Source organism: Erpetoichthys calabaricus, chromosome 16, assembly GCF_900747795.2.
Source record: "Erpetoichthys calabaricus chromosome 16, fErpCal1.3, whole genome shotgun sequence".
NCBI lineage: Eukaryota > Metazoa > Chordata > Cladistia > Polypteriformes > Polypteridae > Erpetoichthys > Erpetoichthys calabaricus.
Window position 1 is genome coordinate 74625471 of NC_041409.2, and position 27887 is coordinate 74653357.

Below are 27887 nucleotides of genomic sequence, written 5' to 3' on the forward strand. Positions count from 1 at the left end.
TTTTTTTTTTATACAAAGGGTACCAGTCACGGCCATAGAAAACAAGTGGAAAAGTACAAACAATGCTTTGCTGCTCTTTAACACTAGAATCCCGCAAGCCTACGAAAACAAGTCGTAATGCTGTGCCACCTTAAATTCCTTTGCTCCTCCTCATCAGCATCTTGGTTTTGCAAATGTGTCGATCTGCACTGGCAGCCTCCTATTCCACCCCTCACGGACGCAGCTGAAGTCAGACACAAAGTTCTCCCAGTTCAAGTCTGTTTATCTGGGTGTGAGGTGTCTTGAATTGTATAGGGTAAATAATATCGTGTTATGACTGAATTTCATGTGTTTTCTGGGTCTACAAAAATCTGGGCAAATGTAGGATGACTGAAAATGCGAGGCAAGAAAAGTTGAGCACATAACTAAAACAAACTTTTTTCCTGTGTGGAAGAATATCTTTAGGGTAACACAGAATTCTTCTTAAAGAAATAGCATAAAGGCTTAATAAATGTCAGAAACCTGTTCAGGAACACCAGGAAACCAGATAAATGTCAGGTGAACAACAAAATGTTCACTAAAATATAAGAATTGGTTTATAAAAAAAATAATCAGATGGTCAAGTAAATAAAGAATGTACCAGAAGAAAGGTTGATGTAATATACAAAATGAACTGAAGGATGACTAAAAGATGACTAAGCAGATGCCCTATAAATGAGAATGGACAGTTGTCATATGCACAGAAATTTCAAGGGTGGTGGCGCAGCTTGAAAGGTATAAGAACCACCCGAATATAACAGACTTTTATTTTATATAAATCATTTGTGTGTAAACCAATGAACCAACCAGAGTAAAAATGTATGTATTGATTGACACTGTATGTAAATTCAAAAGCTTATAAAATGGAACCTCTATTCATTGTTTCTCTGACCATTTTGTAACGGACTGCTTCTGAATAGGAGTAATTAAGATACAATAAACAGCTTTTCTCCTGCCTGATTACAGAATTGTTCTGTTAGAGGATGTTTCTTTCTTTAATAAGATGTTAAATTTCTACCACACCTGTTACAGTACTAATGACAATATGTTGACATGAAGTGTCAAATGTTTGAAGACTCAAGTCCAAATATCAAATAAACACCTTCACAAAAGGTACAGGAATATCAAAACAAGTGTGCTTTTATCAAAGAACATAACAGAAGAAAAAGAAATTGGGTTAGGGTACGATGTGGATGCAGTCAACAGGTTGAGGGTTTGATCACAGGTCCTTCCTGCACTTACCATTTGAGTAATGTGCTGCTATTATTATTATTATTACTATTATACTGTAGAATAAAAACATACATTTGATTTGAGTCTGTAACAGATGGTGTAAAGTTATGGTACTTTTAAAACTTAAGCTTTTTTTTTTTTTTTTTTAAATTCTTCAGTTTGATTCTTTCAGTCACATTCACGCTCCCCCTCGATCTGACACTTAGATTTCTAAAAAAGACATATGGTGTAAGATATGGTATAACAGGTGAATTCAGATGTGGATGAGGGTTCTATATCAGGGAAAGGGAACAGAAGCCCTCCCTTCAAGAAATGTCCAGCCACACATAAAAGAACAACACAGCTGCTCCAGGCATAAAGGCAAAAGATGGCACTGTTTGGATACTGCAAGAGATTGGGCATCATCCTGCCAGTGAATATGTTACACAGATGATCTTCAACGAAACAGCAGGGCCTACAAAGCTCGCCAAAGTATTGTGCAAAGTTCTGTTTGTGATTTATGTTTTTTGATGGTCTTTATATAAAAAGCATTTAAGTGTTACTTATACAAAAGCCAAATCAAATGTTATTTACCTTTATTGATTTACTTATCTTCCTACAGCGTAAAGTTACAAGTAGACTGCAGAGCTTCCTGTGTTTGATCGACATAGGCATGCTGACAAAGTACATGTGCAATGCCACTCCTTATTTAGGAAAAGATCCCAGTTGTCCCATAGGAGAAAGACTTTCTGAGACTAAGGTCATAAAGCTTATGGAGCCATTTCTGTACAAAGGCAGAACAATAACAACAGACAATTTCTACACATCGCTTACGCTGGCTAACAGACTGAGGCACTGCAAAACAACTCTGTTTGGCACCATAAACAAAGTGCGACAGGAGCTTCCACCTGCAGCTAAAGACAATTCAGTATGTGAGCAATTCTCCACGCTAATGTTTAGATCTGGCAGTGCCATGCTGACTGTGTACGTGCCCAAAAAAGAAGTCTGTCTGCATTATCAGTACCACGCGCCATAACATGGAGATTGGGCAAGATCTGAGAAAAATAAAATAAAAAGCAAATATGGTCACAGACTATAACCACATGAAGGTATGTGAATGAATATAAATGTTGCATAAGTACCACAGTGCTTTCTGAAATGTACCATTCAGATCATAAAATGATTTATTCAAATATATTAATAAGCATGCTAAGTCAGTTGGCAAGCAGGAACATGCAAGAAAATTCGATGTTAAAACAACAAAAAGAAGAGAATGCACATTGTTCGATAAGCTCCCATTCCAAGATCTCTGCCTCCCCCTGGAAAGACAACACATGTTCAAATGACGCAGCACTTTCAAATAATGACATTTTCATGCATGGGGGTGTGTGTGTGTGCGCGCGCATGTGAGAGCGCGAGTGGCAGAGGCAGATTTTATGTCATTCAAGTGGTTACTGGAATATAAAATAAACTAGCGACTGGGAGCCCGATCGAATCGGGCTACAAATTCTATGTTTGTGAAATCAACACTTTCTCTGCAAAGAATTATTTGTTTTTTTAAGTACCTGAAATGATTTTGTTCTAATATATAGATTTGAGCAAATTTTGGTGTTTCACCCTCTCCGGGGTGCAAGGGTCCAGACTGATTAAATATTTGGCCATGTATTCTGTAACAATATGGACCATGGCCTGGATGCAGGGATATTTGTGCGCTCATGGATGCACATGCTAATGCACTGTTGTACTTTCTGATATTTTCCAAGAAGTGCTTGAAGTTTGGGTCTAAATACTGTATGTCAACAGGTTCTTAAGCCTGTCAGGGTATCTGTAAGGGTTAATTCGAACTCGACCTTTATGGCAGCAATTGTATTCTCCACGTTGCTTGTTCTCACAGGTGAAGTTGAATGAGTTGCAATGTTTGCACAGGTTGTCAAATGCGCCAGAGTGGTACTCCGGAACTTCGTCCTCAATAATATCTGTGTGATTGCACATGGCAATGCTGTGCCGCGGAGCATTTTCACACCGCAAGGCACAGGCTGCTCAATGTCTTTCAACCCGTGCTGCATTTGCGGCTGTTCGAGCTTCTTCAGTCGCTTGTGCTCGGCTGGCACAATTTCTTACAGCGTTAGTAGCATTCTGTAGCGCACGTCCTTCATCTGTCCTGTGTGTCCTTTTTGCACAACTTCTTTCAGCATTAGTAGCCACACACTGCTCATCCATTTGTTGTGCACGTGGTGTACGTGTGGTCACATTAGCAAGTCTACATTCCTGGTCAGTCATATGATTTCGTTTCCTACGCATCCTTTCTGCGGCCGCTGCTGTTGTGGCTGCGTTGCGATCGTCACTCATTTTAGATCTGAGATCAGCTAAAATTTAAACTATGACCGTTGTTAATACCCAGCCGTCATTACTCATGCTTCTAACTTGTATTGAGTCGAGGTATTGACGCGAACACCATACATACGAATACTATCAAATTATATATAAGGATACTTTTGCAAAACTACTGAATAGTGAAACAAGTGTGCTTTTATTCAAGAATAAAGCTGAATAAAAAAAAATTTCAAGTGACAACAAGATAACAAAAAGACATGATTCACCAGCTTGTGTGTCTGCTTATACACCTTCAGTGATATCTTTCACAAGTACCATAAATTTACACCAGCTGTTACATACTCAAATCAAATGTATATTTTAATTCTAATAGTAATAATAATAGCAGCTCACTCCTGAAAACAATAAATGCAAGAAGGACCAGGGATTGAACCCTCAACCTCTTGAATAGGAGGCAGTAATTCTCACCTCTGCACCAGCCAAGTGGACATGTCTGTGTCATACCCTAACCCAATTTCTTCTTCTTCTTCGGTTATATTCTTCAATAAAAGCTCACTAGTATCGTTATACCTGTAGCTTTTGTGAAAGTGTTTGGACTTCAGACTTCACACATTATAAAACTCACAATCAACATATTGTCATTAGTACTATAACAGGAAAAATGTTTAAGTGTTCCAACATTTTTTGCCTCGCACTTCCTGTCATCCTACATTTACCAAGATCGTTGTAGACATGGGACAAACATGAAATGTGTTCCAAACAATGATGTATTTTTACCCTATACAATTGCAGACACCTCACACCCAGATATACAGTCCCGCAGGGCTTTGCTGTTTTCACTTTACATGCTTCCACTGGGATCTCTCATTAGGAAAAATGTTAATTTTCACTCGTATGCAGATGACACCCAGTAATACCTTTCATTTAAATCAAATGAAGTTTCTCCGATGTCATTAATTAGTTGTGTTAGTGAATTAAAGGAGTGGATGAAAAAGAACTACTTGTCTTTAAACACAGATAAAACAGATGTTAATTGTTGGAGGGAATGACGCTGATCACAACAATATTTTGGCATCATTTAATTCAGTTGGAATCCCCATTCATTTTACTGAATCAGCTCACAATCTAGGAGTTATCTTTGACTCTAGCATGTCATTTAAAGCGCATATTACAAAGTTGTCCGAATCATGTTTCTTCCATCTTAAAAATATTAGGAAATTAAGGCGCTTTCTAAATAAACAGGATTCTGAGATATTAATTCATGCATTTACTTCTAGTAGTATTGACTACTGCAATGTGGTGTTCACTGGATGTTCAAACTGTTCTCTATACAGCCTCCAGTTAATCCAAAATGCGTCTGCAAGAATTATTACAAGAACAAGAAAATACAAACACATAACTCCAGTTCTTAAATCCTTACACTGGCTCCCGGTTAAGTTTAGGGCAGATTTCAAAAATCCTCCTTTTAACATATAAAACATTAAATGGCCAAGGTCCAGCTTAATTGTCTGAACCTATCATGACTTACAAACCAGAGCGCACATTAAGATCTCAAGATGTCGGTCTGCTTATGGTTCCAAGGATTAATAAAATAACAATGGGAGGTCAAGCTTTTAGTTACAGGGCCCCTAAACTGTGGAATGGTCTGCCTGCTACTATAAGAGATGCCTCTTCGGTCTCAGCTTTTAAATCCCGGCTGAAAACTCACTACTTCAGTTTAGCTTATCCTGACTAGAGCTGCTGATTAACCGTACAGACTGCATCTCTGTTGTTAGTCATTAACACTAAAACATAAGTAACATGATAGTTATAATTTTTCTTCTCGGTACTCAAATCTGGCACCTGGTGCCACGGCCCACCTGTCAAGTTGTTTTGCCTGCATAAGGTAAAGTCATCCATCATGGAGGATCGCAGGAATTGTGGGAAAGAGGGGTCCTTTCATCGGATTGGCTGGCACAGCACTGTTTCAGCTGTGGAATGGCCAAATGGGGGAGGCCACTTGATGGATGAGGTCTCCAGGACTCTAAATATATCCAAATCTTATTATGTGATATCATCTACAGTTAAATTCTGCTCTGTACTTCTAAAATTTTTATTTTTATTCTGTATTGAGGGTTTGTTCTATTCTGTGTATTGTATTGTATTGTATTGACCCCCTTCTTTTGACACCCACTGCACGCCCAACCTACCTGGAATGGGGTCTCTCTTTGAACTGCCTTTCCCAAGGTTTCTTCCATTTTTCCCTACAAGTTTTTCCTTGTCTTCTTAGAGAGTCAAGGCTGGGGGGCTGTCAAGAGGCAAGGCCTGTTAAAGCCCACTGCAGCACTTCTTGTGTGATTTTAGGCTATACAAAAATAAATTGTATTGTATAAATAGATGAGAGGGGAGAATTTTGTGTCCGACTTCAGCTGCGTTGGTGGGGGATGGGATAGCAGGCTGCCTGCTGCCAGTGCCGATCAACACATTTGCAAAACAAAGATGCTGATGAAGAGGTGACCCGGCATTGCAAGTTTTTTTCATAGGCTTCAGGGATTCTAGTGTTAAAAACAGATATCTGCTCCTGCTGGGCTATTCCTAGCTATTCAGAGAACAGTAAGGGCATTTAATCACCAATATGACAAGGGTCTGCCCTATGCACTCTTTGCACTTGTCTAGACCTAATATAATAATAATAAAAAATATACTATTAGTAGTACTTTTGAAATATCAATGAAAAAGATATTTAAATCGCAAATTTGGTGAGGTTGAGATGCATGGAAATCTTTGATGGCCGCATTTCTTTCCAAATAATGAGATTTGATATTCAAGGACAACAATAAAAACATGAAAATGCACTCATAAATACAAAAGATATACATTGATGATTGGCTACTACTCATACTGCAGTATTCACATTTTAATTAAAATGTACAACTTGACACCCTATGCAATACATTTTAAATGATTTGTTTAAGATGGCTAAAATTTTTACTCATACCTTTGACAGAAAGCTCTCTTCTGCATGTTCAGCATGACCTTCCTTGATTAGAATTTCCCTGATGCTGCTGCAGGCACCAGTGTCTGTGCTGATGGACAGGTCAACACGCATCACGTCATGTACTATTGAGTACAGGGTAGCAATCAGGGTTTGTCCGTTAACCAGTGTAATAAACCTGTTTCTGGCACTAACACTCCACTGGTTTCCCAGGATCATGGACTTTGCAGAGGGCCGGATTTTACACACCTGAAACTCTTGGGCCTTAAATTTAAACAAGTTAAGATTTTTGTTAACTTTAATTAAGTTTTCACAATTATTTTTGCTACATATATTTTAAAGAGAAAAGGCCAATCATTCCAATACAGCTAGTCAATTTAACTCTTGTAAATCATCAGCTGATTGAGAAACAAAGGTCCTGACCGTAATATATCCCAAAAAACTTGGTCTTCACAATATATTAATCCAGGCACAAAAATTTACAATACTGAACTCATTGTATAGGACTGTTAATATATCAGTAAATAATGTGGACACCAGGGGGTGTACAGCTCCCCAAACCCCAGACACACAAGACAGAGGCTGTGTTCAACATACAAGAAATGCTTATTCACGTGGGGAACACTTTTCTCTCGTTCCCCACAGTATCACAGTTCTGAAGCACAATACAATCCGGTCCTGTTCAGCCTATATACATTGGACTTCCAATACAACTCAAAGTCCTGCCACGTGCAAAAAGTTCGCTGACAACACTGCTATCGTGGGCTGCATCAGAAGTGGGCAGGAGGAGGAGTATAGGAACCTCATCAAGGACTTTGTTAAATGGTGTGACTCAGACCACCTACACCTGAATACCAGCAAAACCAAGGAGCTGGTGGTGGATTTTAGGAGGCCCAGACCCCTCATGGATCCTGTGATCGTCAGAGGTGACTGTGTGCAGAGGGTGCAGACCTATAAATACCTGGGAGTGCATCTGGATGATACTGATTCTCTGTGCAAGAGAGGACAGAGCCAGCTATACTTCCTTAGAAGACTGGCGTCCTTAAACATCTGCAATAAGATGCTGCAGATGTTCTATCAGATGGTTGTGGCGAATGCCCTCTTCTCCGCGGTGGTGTGCTGGGGTGGCAGCATTAAGAAGAAGGACACCTCACGCCTGGACAAACTGGTGAGGAAAGCAGGCTCTATTGTAGGAATGGAGCTGGACAGTTTGACATCTGTGGCGGAGCGACGGGTTCTCTGCAGGCACCTATCAATTATGGAGAATCCACTGCATCCACTAAACAGTGTCATCTCCAGACAGAGAAGCAGCTTCAGTGATTGACCGCTGTCACTGTCCTGCTCCACTGACAGACTGAGGAGATCGTTCTTCCCCCAAACTATGCGACTCTTCAATTCCACCTGGGGGGGTAAACGTTAATATTATGCAAAGTTATTGTCTGTTTTTACCTGCAATTTTATTACTCTTCAATTTAATATTGTTTTTTTGTATCAGTACGCTGCTGCTGGAGTATGTGAATTTCCCCTTGGGATTAATAAAGTATCTATCTATCTACAGTACAGAACCCTTTCCTTCCTTGTTCCGCCTCCACTCCATCTCCCGGCAAACCTTGTCCACTTCCTCACAACTCTGGCTCCCTGCACGGAGTGAGGCGGCTCCTTTTAAGATGGTACTCGGAGTTTTCCAGGTGTCTAATTAATCAGACCTGGAATCACTCCCAGGTGAGGTGACAGCTCTAAGTAGGGCTCTGCAACTCCCCCTGGCAGCCTGCACGGAACCTAACAGGGCTGTGCCAAACTCCAACTCCCGGCATGCCCTGAGGGAATCCGTGGTGCCACAGCCACCCAGGAGGGCTGCCCTCTAACGTCCATGGGGAGGTAGTGCCTTGCAGATGTCCTCTCCCCCGGTCCTTCCATCCAGCTGGAATCTCAGCTGGGTAATAACCATGGCCGCACATCCCAATAATAAGGTAAGAAAACAGTCAGATTCCTCATATTTTGTTAGTAAACTTTAGAAGCCATCATACTTGATAAACCCACCACGCAAAACAACCTGGTACATATATATGTAATCGGTTTAGACCACTTTGCCGAGATTTGCTTTCACCTGGAAATTAAAGGGTTTATTTTCTGTTCATCAGTATCACAAAAACCCACTTTAAATCTAGTGATTCAAAGTTGAGTAACAATAAAATTCAAAAACTTCTAAGGAGGGGAATATTTTTTGGATTTATATTTTTTATAGGCAGGATAAGTTCAGAACTCATAAACTATATAATTATAATCACATTGGGGGAAAATGGACGCAAGGCACAGTATTGCTTACTAAAATGAACTTAAGCCTGGATGTTCTATAGACAAATGTCAAGCTTTTGTGGTTATGTGGGCCCCATAATATCTGAAAAAAAGAAAAAGCTTCTTTCCACAATAAGAGCCTCTCTCTCATGGTATGGTATATTAGTAGAAATGCGAGAATGATTTTCTGTGCCAGACCTTATATGATTTGCTATTGAAGATGTAACTATAAATAAGGCAATTGTCTGATGGTGTCCTGGGATCTGAACTGGCAACAGTGTCAGAGCAACTTAAAGTACTACAGAATTGTCAATCAATCCAGGTTTTGAAACTGTCTAAAGTTAAACTGCCGGAGGCTTTAACATTTTCTGTTCTACTAGTCAGTTTGGCAGTGTTAACAGTTCATCCATCCATCCATTATCCACCGCTTATCCGAGGTCAGGTCGCGGGGGTAGCAGCCTAAGCAGGGAAGCCCAGACATCCCTCTCCCCGGCCACCTCCTCCAGCTCCTCTGGGAGGACCCCGAGGCGTTCCAGGGCCAGTCGGGAGATATAATCCCTCCAGCGTGTCCTGGGTCTGCCCCGTGGCCTTCTCCCACTGGGGCATGCCCGGAACACCCTCCCAGGGAGGCATCCAGGGGGCATCCTAACCAGATGCCCGAACCACCTCAACTGACTCCTCTCAATGCAGAGGAGCAGCGACTCTACTCCAAGTCTCTCCCGGATAACTGAACTCCTCACCCTATCTCTAAGGGAAAGTCCAGCCACCCTGCGGAGAAAACTCATTTCGGCCGCTTGTATCCGCGATCTTGCTCTTTCGGTCACTACCCAAAGTTCGTGGCCAAAGGTGAGGGTAGGAACGTAGATCAACTGGTAAATAGACAGCCTCGCCTTTTGGCTCAGCTCTCTTCACCACGACGGACCATTGCAGAGCCCGCATTACCGCGGATGCCGCACCGATCCGTCCGTCAACCTCCCGCTCCATTCTTCCCTTACTTGTGAACAAGACCCTGAGATACTTGAACTCCTCCACTTGAGGCAATACTGTGCTCCCAACCCGGAGAGAGCATTCCACCCTTTTTCGGCTGAGAACCATGGCCTCGGATTTAGAGGTGCTGACTCATTCCCGCTGCTTCGCACTCGGCTGCGAACCGCTCCAGTGAGAGCTGGAGGTCACTGTCCGATGAAGCCAACAGAACCATGTCATCCGCAAATAGCAGAGACGAGATTCTGAGGTCACCGAACAAGACCCCCTCCCCTCCTTGGCCGCGCCTAGAAATTCTGTCCATATAACTTATGAACAGAATCGGTGACAAAGGGCAGCCCTGGCGGAGTCCAACCTCACCAGGAAACGAGTACGAATTATTACCGGCAATGCGGACCAAGCTCCTGCTCCTCCTGTACAGGGACTGAATGGCTTATAACAATGAGCCTTGTACCCCGTACTTTTGGAGCACACCCCACAGGATGCGTCGAGGGACACGGTCGAATGCCTTCTCCAAATCCACAAAACACATGTGGACTGGTTGGGCAAACTCCCATGCCCCCTCCAGGATCCTGGTCAGGGTGTAGAGCTGGTCCAGTGTTCCACAGCCGGGACGGAATCCGCATTGGTCGAATCTCGGATTCAAGAGGAACATCGACCGAACTCTCTTCTCCAGCACACCTGAATAGACCTTACCGGGGAGGCTGAGGAGTGTGTGATCCCCCTATAGTTGGAGCACATCTTCCGGTCACCCTTCTTAAAAAGGGGAACCACCACCCCGGTTTGGCAATCCAGAGGCACTGCCCCTGATGTCCATGCTATGTTGCAGAGACGTGTCAACCAAGACAGCCCCACAACATCCAGAGCCTTGAGGAACCCAGTGTGAACCTCATCCACTCCAGGGGCCCTGTCACCTCGGAGCTTTTTAACTACCTCGGCGACCTCAGCCCCTGTTATGGACGGGCCGACCCGTCCCCCGGAGTCCTCCAGCTCTGCTTCCTCTAAGGAAGACATGCTGGTGGGACTGAGAAGATCCTCGAAGTATTCCTTCCACCGGTCAATAACGTCTACAGTTGAAGTCAGCAGAGCCCCATCTCCACTGTACACAGTGTTGGTGGAGTACCGCTTTCCCCTCCTGAGGCGCCTGACGGTTTGCCAGAACCTTCTCGGTGCCGACCGAAAGTCGTTTTCCATGGCTTCCCCTAACTCCTCCCATGCCCGAGTTTTTGCCTCTGCAACAGGCGATGCTGCCACACGCTTGGCCTGCTGGTACCCCTCAGCTGCCTCTGGAGTCCCACTGGTCAACTAGACCTGATAGGACTCTTTCTTCAGCTCGACGGCCTCTTGAACCTTAGGTGTTCACCACCGGGTTTGTGGATTGCTGCCATGAGAGGCACCGACAACCTTGCGGCCACAACTCCGTTCTGCTGCTTCGACAATGATGGGTCGGAACATGGCCCATTCAGACTCAACGTCCTTCGCCTCCCTCGGAATGAGGTTGAAGTTCTGCCGGAGGTGGCAGTTAAAGATCTTTCTGACCGGTTCCTCCGCCAGACGTTCCCAGCAGTCCTGCTGGGTTCCAGTATTAACAGTCCTGAATGCTAATATTTTTATTTTACAAACACTTGGAAAAAAATCAACCAAAGAAAAAAAAAGATCAAACTATATGTATACATCCTTTATGAAATTCTTTTTAGATGGGTAAATTAACAAGACAGTTGGCATGACAAAAACCTCTCAAGCGTACTGGATAAAACTACATGGTAACAAATGCACATAAGACAGAGGATGAGGCCTGTGGTTTATTTATAGAGGTGCTCTGAGCTCTGTGATGCTGCTCTTAGTTTTAATCTGACAATATGACATTGCATTTTATCTACATCCATTTTTCCTCTTCAGTGGATGCTTTTATTTCAATTAGACACTTAAGCAGCTTTGTTCTTAAAGAAACATGTGCAATAGTGATATGACTGTAATTAATTTTTGAGAGATTTTATTTTTTTCAATACACAAAATGGCAAGAAATTAAGCTACACAAAGAATCTCATACGGAGATAGACAATGTGCAAGTAAGTTCTTTCTTCTTTGACCTTGTGAAGGGTGTGCTTGGTAAAGGTGTCAAGGATGTGAATTCTGTGAATTGTTAGATATTGAAGACCTTGTCATCACAACAGAGTTAGAACAGCAAGTGATTAGCTAGGAACCTCAAACCAAGGAAGGCTTGAAAGTAAATGCCAGAAGAAAAAAAAACAGGTAACATGGTTAGTACTAATAGTAGCAGATGGATAAACAAATTAGAATAGACCTGAACAATGCAAAAAAAATTATATACAGTATTAGAAGTACATTATAATCCAAGGGAATCTGGGGGCCTGAAGTGAAAACTGGTGAGAGAATAAAGGTGGCATAAAAGAAATGGCAAGAGGTCTCAGAGGCGATACAAGATAAAAGGATGCAGAGCAAAGTAAAGATCTATTTAACAGTAATTAAAGCCAGTCTATGGTGCAGAGACATGGGCAAAAAGAAAGAAGAGGAAAAGAAACTTGAAAAAACTGAAATCAGAATACTATGGTGTGCTTTGGGGTGTTTTATTTATCTCAAGGAGAATTGGCTTTCATAGTGCTTTATGATCAAGTCTGTTCAAATCACTAACTTAGTACACTACAGTTAATTCAAAACATATTTGAATATGACCAATAACACTGATTTTAGATAGTACATTTTATTTAACACTCCCCATATTAAATGCCAACTAGCTCCCCAGTTTTTACCACTTAAACAGATCCTTAAAATACTGATTGATTTTAAGAACTACTTCTACAAAGCCCAGTATTGTAATATTAGGTGGTATTTAGATTAACTACATCAGAGTCCGAGTCTGCTTAATAAGGAAACACTATGAAGACCTGTGGGTTCATCTCAAATCCAAACATTGGATACAAGACGAACAAGGTACACATGAAAGCTCCCAAAAATCAGCATCAGCGAAGAACTTAATATTTTTCAAAATCTATACTAACATCCAAACAATTTGCCTACAACCAAGTGAAGTTTCACTAAATACAAATCACAATTCACACTTTTGTGGTATGATGACAAAAAGTGTTAAATAGGATGTCTGGTGTACATAACCCATGATATATATGGTTTCTACAAAACAGAAAAAAACATCACCTGAAATGGATGATCAAGCAGATGACAGGGTATTTGTCTCAAACAATCAGTTCTGGTCAGCAACATATTTCCATAGTCAACAAAAAACACCTAAATAAAACAAAATATTAAATCGCTTAATTTATAAATTGTCTTCAATCTCCCAGTCTCTACAAGATTAAGGCATTTGGGTGTTCCAGTAACCATGATAACTATATTTGTTAGTATTATTTTACTGACAGGCCTACCCATGGAGAACTGATTGAAAGGAATGAAACAGACAAAAATTTATCAAACATGTGTCATTGATAATGCAAATTAAATCAAAACCTGCTTGAAAAACATATTCAAGGACATACTCAAAGTCAGACATTGGTGTAAATTTTTTACGCAAACACTCAACAACCAGATATGCTTACACTTGAACACAGTAAACTGCCTGTTGGGCAATCTGACCTTAACTTCCCTGGCGGGAATCGACCACAGCTTGCAAGGGGGTTTACCAGGTAGATGTAGTCAACAATATTTTTTGGCTCTGGAACATTTTTTTATTCCTGCCATTCCTAATCAGGCTGATTTTAAAATGAGAGGCCCTGCAAAGTCTAGGAACACTCAAGCAGCCAGGAGGTTTGCATATCATTGTAATTTTTAATGTTAAATTAAATTTTGTTCAATTTAACTTCAAGCTGAACAGAATAAAACTACTGTTATCTGATCTTACATACTTAACTATTAGGGTTATTTGGCCTATTTAAAAAAAAACATAGGGGAATGGTGCTTGAAAACATACAGCTAATATGTTAAAATTTCATCATTCATGAGGAGAATAAAAGAGAAGTCTAGGAGAGTGTAAATGAGATGTGTAGTCTGCATAATCAGAACTAGAGAGGTAAATTGTTCAAGTGCAAAGTTGGTTGTGACTGTAAGTAGTACCCAACTTCACTCATATATTATTCCAATGCTGGCTTTATATATTCAGGAATTACTTTATATATTCTGAAAATCATTGTAACTGCCTGTTTGGCACCCCATAGGCACTGTATAATAGATATATAAAAAAACAGCTAAGGGGATAGATATATAGACAGATAGGAAGGAAAGGCACTATATGATAGACAGACAGGGAAGCTGCTATATAATAATAAAATTACTGTTATTACTATATAGACAGACAGGGAGTTCAGGCAGGCAGGCAGGCAGGCAGAGCGGTGAAAGTTAAAAAGAAGAAAAAAAAAAAAACCATTTTCTTCCCAGCGGGGATTTGAACTCGGGTCTCTGAGGCACGGCAAGCCTGTTATGCTCTGAGTCAGCAAATCTTACCAGTACGCCATGGAAGCTGTCATTTCATTCTTGAACCTTTTGTTAAAGTGTTTATTTGATCTTTGGGCTTCAGGCTTCACACATTTTATAGTTTATGCCTACATCTTGTAACATTTATTACTAAAATATGAAAAAGTTACGTTTTTAACAATGTGTTTACACAGATTACTGTAGAAACGGAACACACATGAAATGCGTGTGTTCCAAATAACGATCTATTATTTCCACTCTAAAACTCCACTTCACTCCCAGATAATCAATCAAGGCATGAGCTGGGAGAAGTTCGTGCACGTTCTAAGTCGGTGGGGGGAATGGAATAGCCGGCTGCTTGAAGCTTGTGTATATCAGCACATTTAGATGACAAAAGACGCTGGTGGAGAGGTGTGAAAGGATTTAATAAGCAATTTAAGGTGGGCTGGATCTACGAGTTTTTTCATAGGCTCTGGTAATTCTTGTGTTAAGAGGGGGTTTCAAAGGAGTGACTGCGTCTCCTTGGGTTGTGTTCAGCCACCCCTCTAAACAAAATGAGTGGCAGAGACGCGAAGTGGCTGGTGAGCGAAGCGCGCAGGGGGGAACCTCCTACTTAACATATAACACATGAAATGCAATAATACCCTTTTTCAAAGTACTGTGCCATACTACCACAAACAATAGCAAGGAAAGCCCACCATACCCAGAAAGGGCAGTTGTGCCATCATAAATTGATGGGATTAAAGGAGGAGCAATACTGCCGTAGTGCATGGCCTCTTTGGATAAGTGCTTAATCTATAATGTGGATAAAGACAAATTACATGATAATGACAAATACTCAGGAGAACTTCTTTTGGGAAAAGAGGAATAATCTGGCAGCAACAGAGCCCAAATACACTTATGTTAATGTAGTAAGATTAATGCCCAGAAATGTCCATTAGAATAAGAATTTAAAGTAAAGGAGCTTGTACTGTAAACTTGACCCCTCATGCTGAATTCTTGGTTACTTTAAATGGACAGTACTCATACATATACAAGTAGGGGACTTAAGACAGGAAATGGACTCTGATCTAATAATTAGCAGAGGCTACACGTTCTTAAAAACCTAGGTGTAAGCAGGCAACTCACCCTCTTTGGAGACAGTAAGCCTACTTACTAACCCTATCTAAAACCAGGAAGATAAGCTATTCTCTCAGCATCTCATCCATCTTCTATGGGAAAATTAATAAACACAACAACTAGCATTTTTCTCTCCATAGTGCTGAATACACTGGAATCCATCTGAACATCACGTGTTTGCCCAGGGGGATACTAGACCTATAATATACACCTCTAAGCATAAACTCTATACCAGTGACTGAGCCAGGCTGGGGAAAGAAAACTAATTTCAACAGGGTTAATTGAAGCAAAAAATAATGATAAAAAATAAAACTTCTAGAAAGTCAGGATTTGTCTACAATGCTACAGTAGCTAGAGCAGAGCACATCAACACAATGCTCACTTCTACATAGTAGTAGATATCTCCTTTAAAGGTGTGGCATCATAAAGCTGTTTATCTGTGCCAAAATACTGTAATTGAGAAATAGCAGCTAGTGAACAACCAGCTAAAGACCAACTTTCTTACAATTGACTGTCTAATAAATTCAAGATTACTCTCATAAACCTTTAGCTTTTACAACCTTTTAGCTAATTCAGGGACAAAGATCCTCCACTGTCATGTTAATGGGTTAGCCCTCTCACACCCAACAATGTGCATCAGAGCAAAGGCAAGCTGCCTAAGATGTCATAATAAATCCAAAAATGAAGCATCCATCCATTTCACCCATTCTCAGACCCACTTATCCTGAGAAGGGTTTCAGTGAAGCTGGAGTCTAACCAAGCAAGCATCAGTTGCCAACGTAGGAACAACAAAATTAAGCACTAAGTGCAAAAACTTGTAAATCAAGAAACTCCCAAAAACACCTAAATAAACCTGTTATGTTTAGCTGTCTAGTTTGTCTTGCATCCCATATTTTATGCAGATAATACAAGCAGTTATCAAATTTGTAAATCTTTGTGTATATAAATAAATTGTATTACTCTGATACTTATCTAATGTTAAGGAATAACTGCCCCCCTAACATCCACAGAGAAAGGTAAGATGGGAACCTTACCAGAAATATCTCATTCATTACGGTTAGTGCCCATTCATTCATTCACCCATCCATTCCTCTGTTACATACTGTTGGAAATCTGAAAAAAATAGCACCTATCCTTATATTTTTTCTAGAGTAGAGAAAATTATGGAAAGCCAAAAAATATCATCCTAACTACTTTATACAATACATGCGGAGGTTTTATTAAGTACAGTAATCCCTCCTCCATCGCTGGGGTTGCGTTCCAGAGCCACCCGCGAAATAAGAAAATCCGCGAAGTAGAAACCATATGTTTATATGGTTATTTTTATATTGTCATGCTTGGGTCACAGATTTGCGCAGAAACACAGGAGGTTGTAGAGAGACAGGAACGTTATTCAAACACTGCAAACAAACATTTGTCTCTTTTTCAAAAGTTTAAAAACTGTGCTCCATGACAAGACAGAGATGACAGTTCCGTCTCACAATTAAAAGAATGCAAACATATCTTCCTCTTCAAAGGAGTGCGCGTCAGGAGCACAGACTGTCAGAAAGACAGAGGAAAGCAAACAAATCAATAGGGCTGTTTGGCTTTTAAGTATGCGAAGCACCGCGGCACAAAGCTGTTGAAGGCGGCAGCTCACACCCCCTCCATCAGGAGCAGAGAGAGAGAGAGAGAGAGAGACAGAGAAAAACAAACAGTCAAAAATCAATATGTGCCCTTCGAGCTTTTAAGTATGCGAAGCACTGTGCAGCATGTCGCTTCATGAAGCAGCTGCACAGAAGGTAGCAACGTGAAGATAATCTTTCAGCATTTTTAGACGAGTGTCCGTATCGTCTAGGTGTGCGAACAGCCCCCCTGCTCACACCCCTTACGTCAGGATCAGAGAAAGTCAGCGCAAGAGAGAGAGAGAGAGAGAGAAAAGTAAGTTGGGTAGCTTCTCAGCCATCTGCCAATAGCGTCCCTTGTATGAAATCAACTGGGCAAACCAACTGAGGAAGCATGTACCAGAAATTAAAAGACCCATTGTCCTCAGAAATCCGCGAACCAGCAAAAAATCTGCGATATATATTTAAATATGCTTACATATAAAATCCGCGATAGAGTGAAGCCGCGAAAGGCAAAGCGCGATATAGCGAGGGATCACTGTAATCATTTTTAGTTCAGTCCCAACCCACTCAAATGCATGCAATTGCTCCCTCTTTCATGTCCTGTTTGCAACAGAAGAGCATCAATGGATCTGTAAATGTGTTATTCATTTCCTCTTGTTAACTGCTTAACACACTATTCTGTATACCTGAAGTAAACATGAAGATTTAAAATCATTTTTCTAACATCTTACCTCAACAGAGCTTGCTGAAACATTAATAATTTTAGCTCTGTAATAAGCCACATGATCCATCTCTTTAAATAGGGCTAAGCAAAGCATGCTAGGGTATGGAGGTGAAGACAGAGGCTGTAGATCTTGACAGTTGATATCTGATGTCAGTTTCATCAGGATTTGCATACTCTTCTCATCACTTTTATAGCCCCAGAAGTGCCCAACTTCCATTACCTAAATATAGCATCAAAATTCCACAAAGATTATCTTAACAAATTTAGACCAGTGTAATAAATAAGAACAAGAACAAAAACCTATTTGAAGTGGCTTCATTTCCTCATTAGTTAAAATGTCTTAAGCACACAAACTCTCCAACTGGACTCTGACACAACAGGTATATCCAACTCAACTACTTCATCTTTCTTCAGCTTTTTTGATTAGGGTTGTGGTAGCAACAAGCTGAGCACACCAGGTCAACCTTACTTCTGCGTCTTTCTTATGAAACACCCCGATGATCTCCTGATGGCTGAAAGATGCAACATAAAGAATCCAATATGCACTTAGTCTGCCCCTTGGTCTTCTCGCAGTGGGTTGTGCCTTGTACACCTCTCAATTGGCCTCTCATTCTTTTAGGCAGGCACTATCCAGAGCTGATGACCATAGGCATGGCTAGAGATGCACACTGACAAAAATCTACAGCTTCATCTACACATATAGCTCCTGCTTCACCACCAAGATCAGCTACAGCATTTGTAAAACTTCTACCCCTAAATAATTTCAGTGGTCAGTCTCACAGTCATCTGTACCTTCAGTCATAGTTTAAGACCAATGTACTTAAAATATTCTACTTCAGCCAGCTGATCATCCAGTAGGTGCAGGGAATAAGTCACTCTTTTCTGTTGGAGGACTATGACTTCATATCTGGAAATATGAACTCTAATCCCAAACCACATCACATTCAACTGCAAACCACTCCGTTGTGTACCAGCTATCCCTATTTAATGAAGCCAAGTGGCCATTATCTTACCGGTGATGCAACCCTTAGGTTCACAACCAGGATAACTTTCAAATATCATGAAATCTATCTACTACAATTGAGAACAGGATGCAAGACACACATTTGGCAGAGTCTAACATCTACACTAAACAGTCTCAATTTAACATCAAGTACAGTATATGAACAAAACTCTCTCTGTAAATAGGGTTCCTTGCCTAATGTCCTGTAACAAAACAAGGCCTGTTGATAAACAGGTCACCGGTAGTAGTCTTTAAGACACAATCAATACACTTTACATGAGACGAGGTGGTCATGTTGCACACTCCTGTTATAAGACATCTTAGTTCTAAAATGTGCGTGTCTATAATATTGAAGCAGCCTCCATAAAATCAGGTTGTTGCTTACTAAAAGTATAACCATTTATTCTGTGCAAATTTACAGATACTCTCAATGGTGTTGAAAAGAACCAGAGGAAACAAATCCCATGCTGCAACATTTTTTAAAATTATTCAGGGATGATTAAAAAAGGCATGTTTGGAATGTTAAAAATAGCCACCCCCAACCTTAAACATGTTGCAAACAAAACTAAAATTTTGAAACTTTTTCTTTCTAAGAGTGTATAACCGCTCAAAAAATTAAAGGAACACTTTGAAAACACATCTCTACTGATATGGACTGGGTAATGTGTTAGGAATGAAAGGATTTCACATTCTTTGATGGAAATGAAAATTACCAACCTACAGAGGGCTGAATTCAAAGACACCCCAAGAATCAAAGTGAAAAATGATGCGGCAGGCTAGTCCATTTTGCCGAAATTTCATTGCAGCAAATCCAAATCGTACTTGGCAGTTTATATGTTGCCCCTCAACTGTGCTTGCATGCATGCCTGACAACTTCGTTGGCAGGGCCATGCTCCTAATAAGACGACAGATGGTGTCCTGGGAGATCACCTCCCAGATCTGGACCAGGGCATCACTGAGCTCCTGGACAGTCTGAAGTGCAACCTGGTGGCATCAGACGGACCGAAACAAAATGTCCCAGAGGTGTTTTATTGGATTTAGGTCAGGAGAGTGAGCATGGGGGCCAGTCAATCGTATCAATTCCTTCATCCTCCAGGAACTGCCTGCACTCTCACCACATGAGGCCGGGCATTATCGTACACCAGGAGGAACCCAGGACCCACTGCACCAGCATAGGGTCTGACAATGGGTCCAAGGATTTCATCCCGATACCTAATGGTAGTCAAGGTGCCGTTGTCTAGTCTGTAGAGGTCTGTGCATCCCTCCATGGATATGCCCTCCCCCCCCCCCCCCAAAAAAAACGGTCATGCTGAACAATATTACAGGCAGCATAAAGTTCTCCAAGGCTTCTGCAAACCCTTTCAAGTCTGTCACATGTGCTGAGGGTGAGCCTGCTCTCACCTGTGAAAAGCACAGGGCGCCAGTGGTGGCCCTGCCAATTCTGGTATTTTATGGCAAATGCCAGTCGAGCTCCACGGTGCCGGGCAGTAAGCACAGGGCCCACTAGAGGACGTCGGGCCCTCAGGCCACCATCATGAAGTCTGCTTCTGATTGTTTGGTCAGACACATTCACACCAGTGGCCTGCTGGAGGTCATTTTGTAGGCTCTGGCAGTGCTCATCCTGTTCCTCCTTGCCCAAAGGAGCAGATACCATTAATGCTGATGGGTTAAGGACCTTCTATGAACCGGTCCAGCTCTCCTAGAGTAACTGCCTGTCTCCTGGAATCTCCTCCATGCCCTTGAGACTGTGTTGGGAGACACAGCAAACCTTCTGGCAATGGCATGGATTAATGTGCTAGCCTGGAAAAGTTGGGACTACCTGTGCAACCTCTGTAGGGTCCAGGTATCGCCTCTTGCTACCAGTGGGGACACAAACTGTAGCTAAATGCAAAACTTGTGAAAAAAAAGTCAGAAAAGATTAGGAGGGAAAAATATCAGTGGCCTCCACCTGTTACACCATTCCTGTTTTGGGGGTCGTCTCATTGTTGCCCCTCTAGTGCACCTGTTGTTAATTTCATTAACACCAAAGCAGCTGAAACTGATTAACAACCCCCTCTGCTACTTAACTGACCAGATCAATATCCCAGAAATTTCACCAACCTTATGCTATACTCAGATTAAAAAGTGTTCCTTCAGTTTTTTTGAGCAGTATATTATACACACACACAAACATACACACATACACATATATATTTTTAAGAGTACCTGAGGTTATCTGACAATATTATTAGAAAATCACTTTAAAAATAATTAATTTTATAAGTCTGTAATTAAGATTTAAACTAGTTACTAAATTTGTAAGATATTAAATCTGGAAATCTGTTTTTTCTCTCCACTAATAATTTTATGTAATAATAATAATAACACTTTTTCATGCTGTAAGAATATGTGAAAACACAGACCACATTTTAAAAAGAAACATGAAAGAAATTACTTAATATAATTAAAAATATTACATTTTCATTTCAGATCTTAAAAGTTAAAAGAAATACAGGAGCCTTGGTGTCAATCATAAGATTTCAGTTCTGGCAATTACAAAAAAAAACAAAAAACAACTTACCTCACAGATGTTAACAGTGAACATGGGACTGGGTGGCAACTGAGGTATGTCAGTGGCAGAAGCCAAGATGGCTACTGGATACACAATATTACTTTGTAAATCTGCTATAATCCTGGAATAAAACAAGAAAAAACACTGCTAATAGACAGATAAACACCCCAGAATGACTAAAAAGAAAATTTCTGACTCGACAGTCCCAGTGAGGCATTATGCAGGCCTAGTGCTGTTGGTATGAAGGAGTCCCAGTAGCATTTATTAGTATGTCAGAGAGAGGATATGCAGCACTGTTCATGACGACACCCAATTTTGTTTTCATTTTCTCCTTTACTACCTCCACAAGGTCAATAGTGAATCATATAATTGAGCCTGCCCTATTATTTAGCTGTTAATTCAGACGATGTCTCTTGAAGTGATGTTGCCAGCCCAGCACACAACAGCATAGAAAAATCACACTGCCCATCACAGAGTTATAGAAGATGTGAAGGATGTCACTACCCACATTAATGAAATGCAGTCTCCTATTTAAAAATAGCCTGCTCTGCTCGTCCTTATATAGTTCCTCTGTGTAACAAATCTGGTCCAACCTTTCATTGATGTGAAATCCGCCCACCCTATTCCTCTGAATAATTACTGAACTTAAAGTTCGTTTGGTGGAGAATAAACCAATAACCAGTTCTTGGTTTTGCTGATGTTAAGTTGCAGACAATTCTTTCTGCACTAAGAAACAAATTTCTCCACCAGACTCCTATAATCCGTCTCATCCCCTTTATCAACACACTACTTAAGGCAGAATGACCCGAGACTTTCTATAAATGATATGGCCTGGTATTATATTTATATGACCTGATGTAACATATTTAATGTACAGAGTAAATTGGAAAGGAGACACGGCTGTTCCTTGTGGTGGTCCAGTGATCTTTTGAGCAACAATGGTTGGTGCTGAAGAGAATTTTCATTTGTCAAGGACATCACTGTTCTCTTAGAGTGAGCTACTTCTCCTGCTCATCGAACCAAAGACAACTATAATTAGATCGCCTTTCAGTGTTGTCAAAAAAGTTGCCTGCACACTCTACTGTGTAGCAGACAAGGGGAGATTATGCATGATGGCAAACGCCTTTCGGTTGTCAAGACAGGTGGTTTCCAAAATAGTAAGGCAAGTGTGTGAAGAAATTGCAGCCCACTTGGGCCATGTATATATAAAATTAGCTGTCACTGACTCCAAAGAAACTTGTATAATGGTTTCACCAGGACTCATGCAATTCCATGGATTATTTGAAAAGGGGAGATTTTCTCTTAGCATACAAACCACCTGCGTTTACAAGTGTTCATTTATTGACATTGTAGTGAAATGGCTGGGTACTGTTCATGGCACCTGTGCTGAACATACATCTGAATACAAAAGCAGGATGTACATTAACCTACATGACATTCCCTTTTGTTATCTATGCCTGCTTTGTGCTCTTGACAGTGGATTTTTGCATTTTCATGTGAATGGAGACTTTTTAAAAACTGTGCAAGTGTGGATGTTTTTTTTTTTAATAAAAAAAAAAGAAGCAAAACTCCCATTTTAAAAAAAATACTCTGGTATGTGTGGATAAAGTCTTATTTAGGTAGGAATAAAAATGTTGGAGCAGTCTGATTTGTGAAAGGCGGGTATCAGCAAGAATGAAAGGGAAGGACTACAGGACAGTAGTGAGACCAGCTACATTACATGGGCTGGAGACGGTGGCACTGGCCAGAAAGCAGGAGACGGAGACAGTCTGGAGACAAAGTCAGAGAGGCAAGATTGGGTTGGTTTGGACACGTGCAGAAGAGAGATGATGAATAGATAGAGAAAATGATGCTAAGGATGGATCTGCCAAGTAAGAGGAAAAGAGGAAGGCCTAAGAGAAGGTTTATGAATGTGGTGAGAGAAGACATGCAGGTGGTGGGTGAAATAGAGCAAGATGCAGAGGACATGAGGATATGGAAAAAGATGATTCACTGTGGCAACCCCTAATGGGAGCAGCTGAAAGAAGAAAAATAAACCTTGTTGGAGCAGACAGATAATTGAATCCTTCACTCCAATCTTAGTTCAATAGGCAAACTGCAGTGGGTTCAAGTGGTCTACCACAGAAGGACTCGCATAGTCCAGGACCAGTCTCTTAAAGGTCCTGATGATATATGACATACTGTAAGTGCTAGGTCTGTAGTCATTAGGAGAAGAGATGTCTGCTTCTTTAGAACAATGCACAATGTTTTCCACACCAGCGATATTCCTGGAGCAGAAGGTTGATCAACACAGGTCTTAAGAACTCGGGACTGGCTCAGTCTAGTTCCTGTATGTATCTGGGAGAACTTTATCATAACCTTTAATCCATTGTCCATTGTCTTAAAACAAGAAAGTGAAACTTCATTCTGCTTTTCTGACAATAACTCTATTATAAAGTGGACTATGTATTACATCATAAAATGATTTCACTGATACTTTAGTGTGTGTGTGTTTTTTTTTTTAATCTTTCCAGTATTTTCTAGAAAATATGTAGAAAGTGAAGGAATAACATGTAGCAAAGCTAGACAGTGCTGAAATAAGAATGATCGGGTGATTACATGACCTTTCCCAGATTGGAAAACAAGTTGACAGAAGGTATTGTTGTTGAGGGGGAAACAGGTGAGGGTGGCTTTGACATGTGTGCGTGAAGAGATTCAATGTAAGAAATATTCATAAAATGAAGCCCAAAGAAGAAATGGATAGTTTGTAGTAACAAAATAAACTGGAAACGTAAAAACTAAGGAAGCTGCAGATGTACTGGTCCCTTGGCTGAACTGATATTGCAAACAGTGATATAGGTCTGCATCTCAGCTTTGAAACGTTAGCATTATTCAAAGTTATTGTCTGTCTGTATACCTGCATTGTTATCACTCAATTTAATATTGTTCTTTATCAGTATGCTGCTGCTGGAGTATGTGAATTTCCCCTTGGGATTAATAAAGTATCTATCTATGCTTTGAAACAGTGACCAGCACACATTGGCACTTATGCAAGCAGATGTCAGAACTGTGTGATTTTTTTATTCTGTTGCTTGTGCAAAACAGGCTAACATGTCAGGGCCTTATCTGCACTTTGAGGTATCCCTTGTGTTATTGTAGGCTACCGCAGTGCAAGGCTTATGGACTTCCACATTTTTTTGTGACACGAATATCAACAGTTTCAGCATTGTGAACAGTGCTTAGCAGGCAGACATCTCTCTTATCCTTCCACTTAACTGCAATCATTTTTCCTTTTTACCACACAGCTATTGAACTATGCTGCAGCTTGACATGCTCACACAACTGGAGTCACTGAGCATATCATGACAGTTCAGCCGTACAGTTCCATAGGCATCAGTTTTCTTTGAAGTAAAATCTCAAGCAATTCACGTGAGGCATTGAAATTGTCCAACATTATATAGTAACCTTGGTCAAGCAAATGGTCCAACAGGGACAGCACAGATGATGAAGACACAACATATTGACTATTCTTGCCAAAACACATGGTTAACCTGTAAATGTGCAGCAAGAAGGTATAGTATTGCCAGCAGTAGTATCAAGGGAACACAAAACAGAAACATCAAAAACTGGGTAGGTCAGAATCTAGATAGACAGATAGATACTTTATTAATCCCAAGGGGAAATTCACATACTCCAGCAGTAGCTTACTAATAAAAAACAATATTAAAGAGTGATAACAATGCATGTAGACAGACAGACAATAACTTTGAATAATATTAACATTTACCCCCCAGGGTGGAACTGAAGAGTTGCATAGTGTGGGGGGTGGAACGATCTCCTCAGTCTGACAGTGGAGCAGGACAGTGACAGCAGTCTGTCGCTGAAGCTGCTCCTCTGTCTGGAGAGGATACTGTTCAGTAGATGCAGTGGATTCTCCATTATTGACAGGAGCCTGCTCAGTGCCCGTCTCTCTGCCACGAGATGTCAAACTGTCCAGCTCCATGCCAACAATAGAGCTTGCCTTCCTCACCAGTTTGTCCAGTTGTGAGGCGTCCTTCTTCATGCTGCCTCCCCAGCACATCACCATGTAGAAGAGGGTGCTCACCACAACCGTCTGATAGAACATCTGCAGCATCTTATTGCAGATGTTGAAAGACGCCAGCCTTCTAAGGAAGTATAGTCGGCTCTGTCCTTTCTTACACAGAGCATCAGTATTGGCAGTCCAGTCCAATTTATCATCCAGCTGCCCTCCCAGGTATTTATTTATAGGTCTGCACCCTCTGCACACAGTCACCTCTGATGATCACGGGGTCCATGAGGAGCCTGGGCCTCCTAAAATCCACCATGAGCTCCTTGGTTTTGCTGGTGTTCACGTGTAGGTGGTTTGAGTTGCACCATTTAACAAAGTCCTTGATTAGGTCCCTATACTCCTCCTCCTGCCCACTCCTGATGCAGCCCACGATAGCAGTGTCATCAGCAAACTTTTGCACGTGGCAGGACTCTGAGTTGTATTGGAAGTCCAATGTATATAGGCTAAACAGAACTGGAGAAAGTACAGTCCCCTGTGGCGCTCCTGTGTTGCTACGACAATGTCAGACCTGCAGTTCCCAAGACGCACATACTGAGGTCTGTCTTCAAGATAGTCCACGATCCATGCCACCAGGTATGAATCTACTCCCATCTCTGCCAGTTTTTCCCTGAGGAGCAGAGGTTGGATAGTGCTGAAGGCGCTAGAGAAGTCCAAAAACATAATTCTTACAGCACCACTGCCTCTGTCCAAGTGGGAGAGGGATCGTTGTAACATGTAGATGATGGCATCCTCCGCTCCCACCTTCTCCTGGGTATGCAAACTAAAGAGGGTCAAGGGCGTGGCGGACCTGTGGCCTCAGGTGGTGAAGCAGCAGCCACTCCATGGTTTTCATCACATGCGACGTCAGAGCGACACGCCGGAAGTCATTCAGCTCACTAGGATGTGATACCTTTGGGACTGGGGTGATACAAGATGTTTTCCAAAGCCTCGGGACTTTCCCCTATTCCAGGCTCAGGTTGAAGATGCGCTGTAGAGGACTCCCCAGCTCCAACGCACAAGCCTTCAGCAGTCATGGCGATACTCCATCTGGACCCGCTGCTTTGCTGGCACACAGGTGTCAGCTTCACTGTCCGTGTCAAAGGCCGATGACCACATCATCATCACTATCTCGCAATTCAAACAAACAATGGTTCATTTTCAGCTTGACCTTAAAGAAGAAGAAAAAAACCACCACCACCAACAGGCTATACAGCTACTCATTTCCCATTGTGTTTTGGTTTAACGCACCACCGCTCTCTTGAAGCATAGAAATATTCATAATTACTAGAAAGCAACAGAATACCATCCCACACCATAAAGCGAGTCGTTAAACATAGCGACGAGTCTAACAAGGGAAAAATTGATTTTGTATAGAATTTCAAGCTGAGTCATACTCGGGGTTAAAGCCAAGCAGGTTAAGCACATTAGGACAACATTATTACAGTTACAGATCTCTAGAAGGATGCAAATGTCTTTGTATTGTTCAAGCAAAAGTATCAATAATCTCATAACAAAAATGATCAACACCTGCAATAAAATACTCCAGCTAAAAATCTTAGGCAACCATGTGGATTTAGAGTTCTGGAACATGCTATTTCGGTCTTTAACTTAAAATGCTTTCCTTAGTACAGGATGTACAACATAAAATGACTTGATTGCACCTCAACAACTTTAGATGGTCATTATAAGCAACACATGCAATGAAATGCGAAATGAAAACTCCTTCTGGAGAAAGAACAGTACCAGCCAAAGAAGAACCTTTTAATGCACACACCATGTATCACATCTACAGCATAGAAGACTGGTAATGATAAATACTATAGCTTCTAAAGAAACCCTTGACTTCCACATTCTGTGCTCTTTGAAATACTTCACATAAAAAATGTAGATTATATGGGGATAATAAACAAGGCAACAAATCTCACTGAAACCCATAACTTTGACACTTACAGGTGCTTTATTCCGAAGTCGAAATGGTTTGGAAACATGTATAATTCAGTTGTAAAAAAGTTTATTTTGGAAAGACAAAACAGTCCTGCAATGGCCATTAATGCCGAGACCATGTCTTAGTTAAAGTGTAACCAGTCTAGATGCAATCCTAAGATACCAAACATCATATATATACTGAATACAATTACTTACTTTTAAATGTATTACTTACAATGACAAAACTAGTTACATTACACTTACTACTCACTTTTTGGTCCATCTATTCAATTATACCTGTTGCTCAACCAAACACTATAATGGGTAAGGTTTAGGATCTAAAACTGACACTGCAAAAATCTTTGCCAGTAACCTGGCATCTTTGTTCATCAAGGAACTAGGACAAAAATTAGTTCATTTTGTTGAGGTCCTACTTGGCTTCAAAAGGACTATGACCAGTGCAGAGTTAATTGTGGAATTTAACTTAGTGGAAGAAATAGTAATTTAGCATCTGTTAGTTGGGCAGTGCCAACTGCTTCCAGAAACTCAGCAGCGCCTCTAGATGCAAACAATCCTGTGACGCTGGACAAAACATTACCTACATTCTCCCAGTATGTGGACTGTAACACCCAGAGAAATAAGACTATTG

General features: G+C 41.1%; 1 protein-coding gene across 1 annotated transcript in view; it reads right to left on the reverse strand.

Annotated features, from left to right (window-relative positions):
* The window catches only part of tdrd9 (tudor domain containing 9), a 272667-nt gene that overhangs the window by 22749 nt on the left and 222031 nt on the right, over positions 1–27887 (reverse strand). The window contains exons 25-28 of the mRNA XM_028821874.2: positions 21274–21385; positions 17718–17930; positions 12992–13081; positions 6542–6802 (exon numbers count right to left, since the gene is read on the reverse strand). Coding sequence (XP_028677707.1) covers positions 6542–6802; positions 12992–13081; positions 17718–17930; positions 21274–21385 — 676 coding nt within the window. The remainder of the gene's footprint in view (positions 1–6541; positions 6803–12991; positions 13082–17717; positions 17931–21273; positions 21386–27887) is intronic.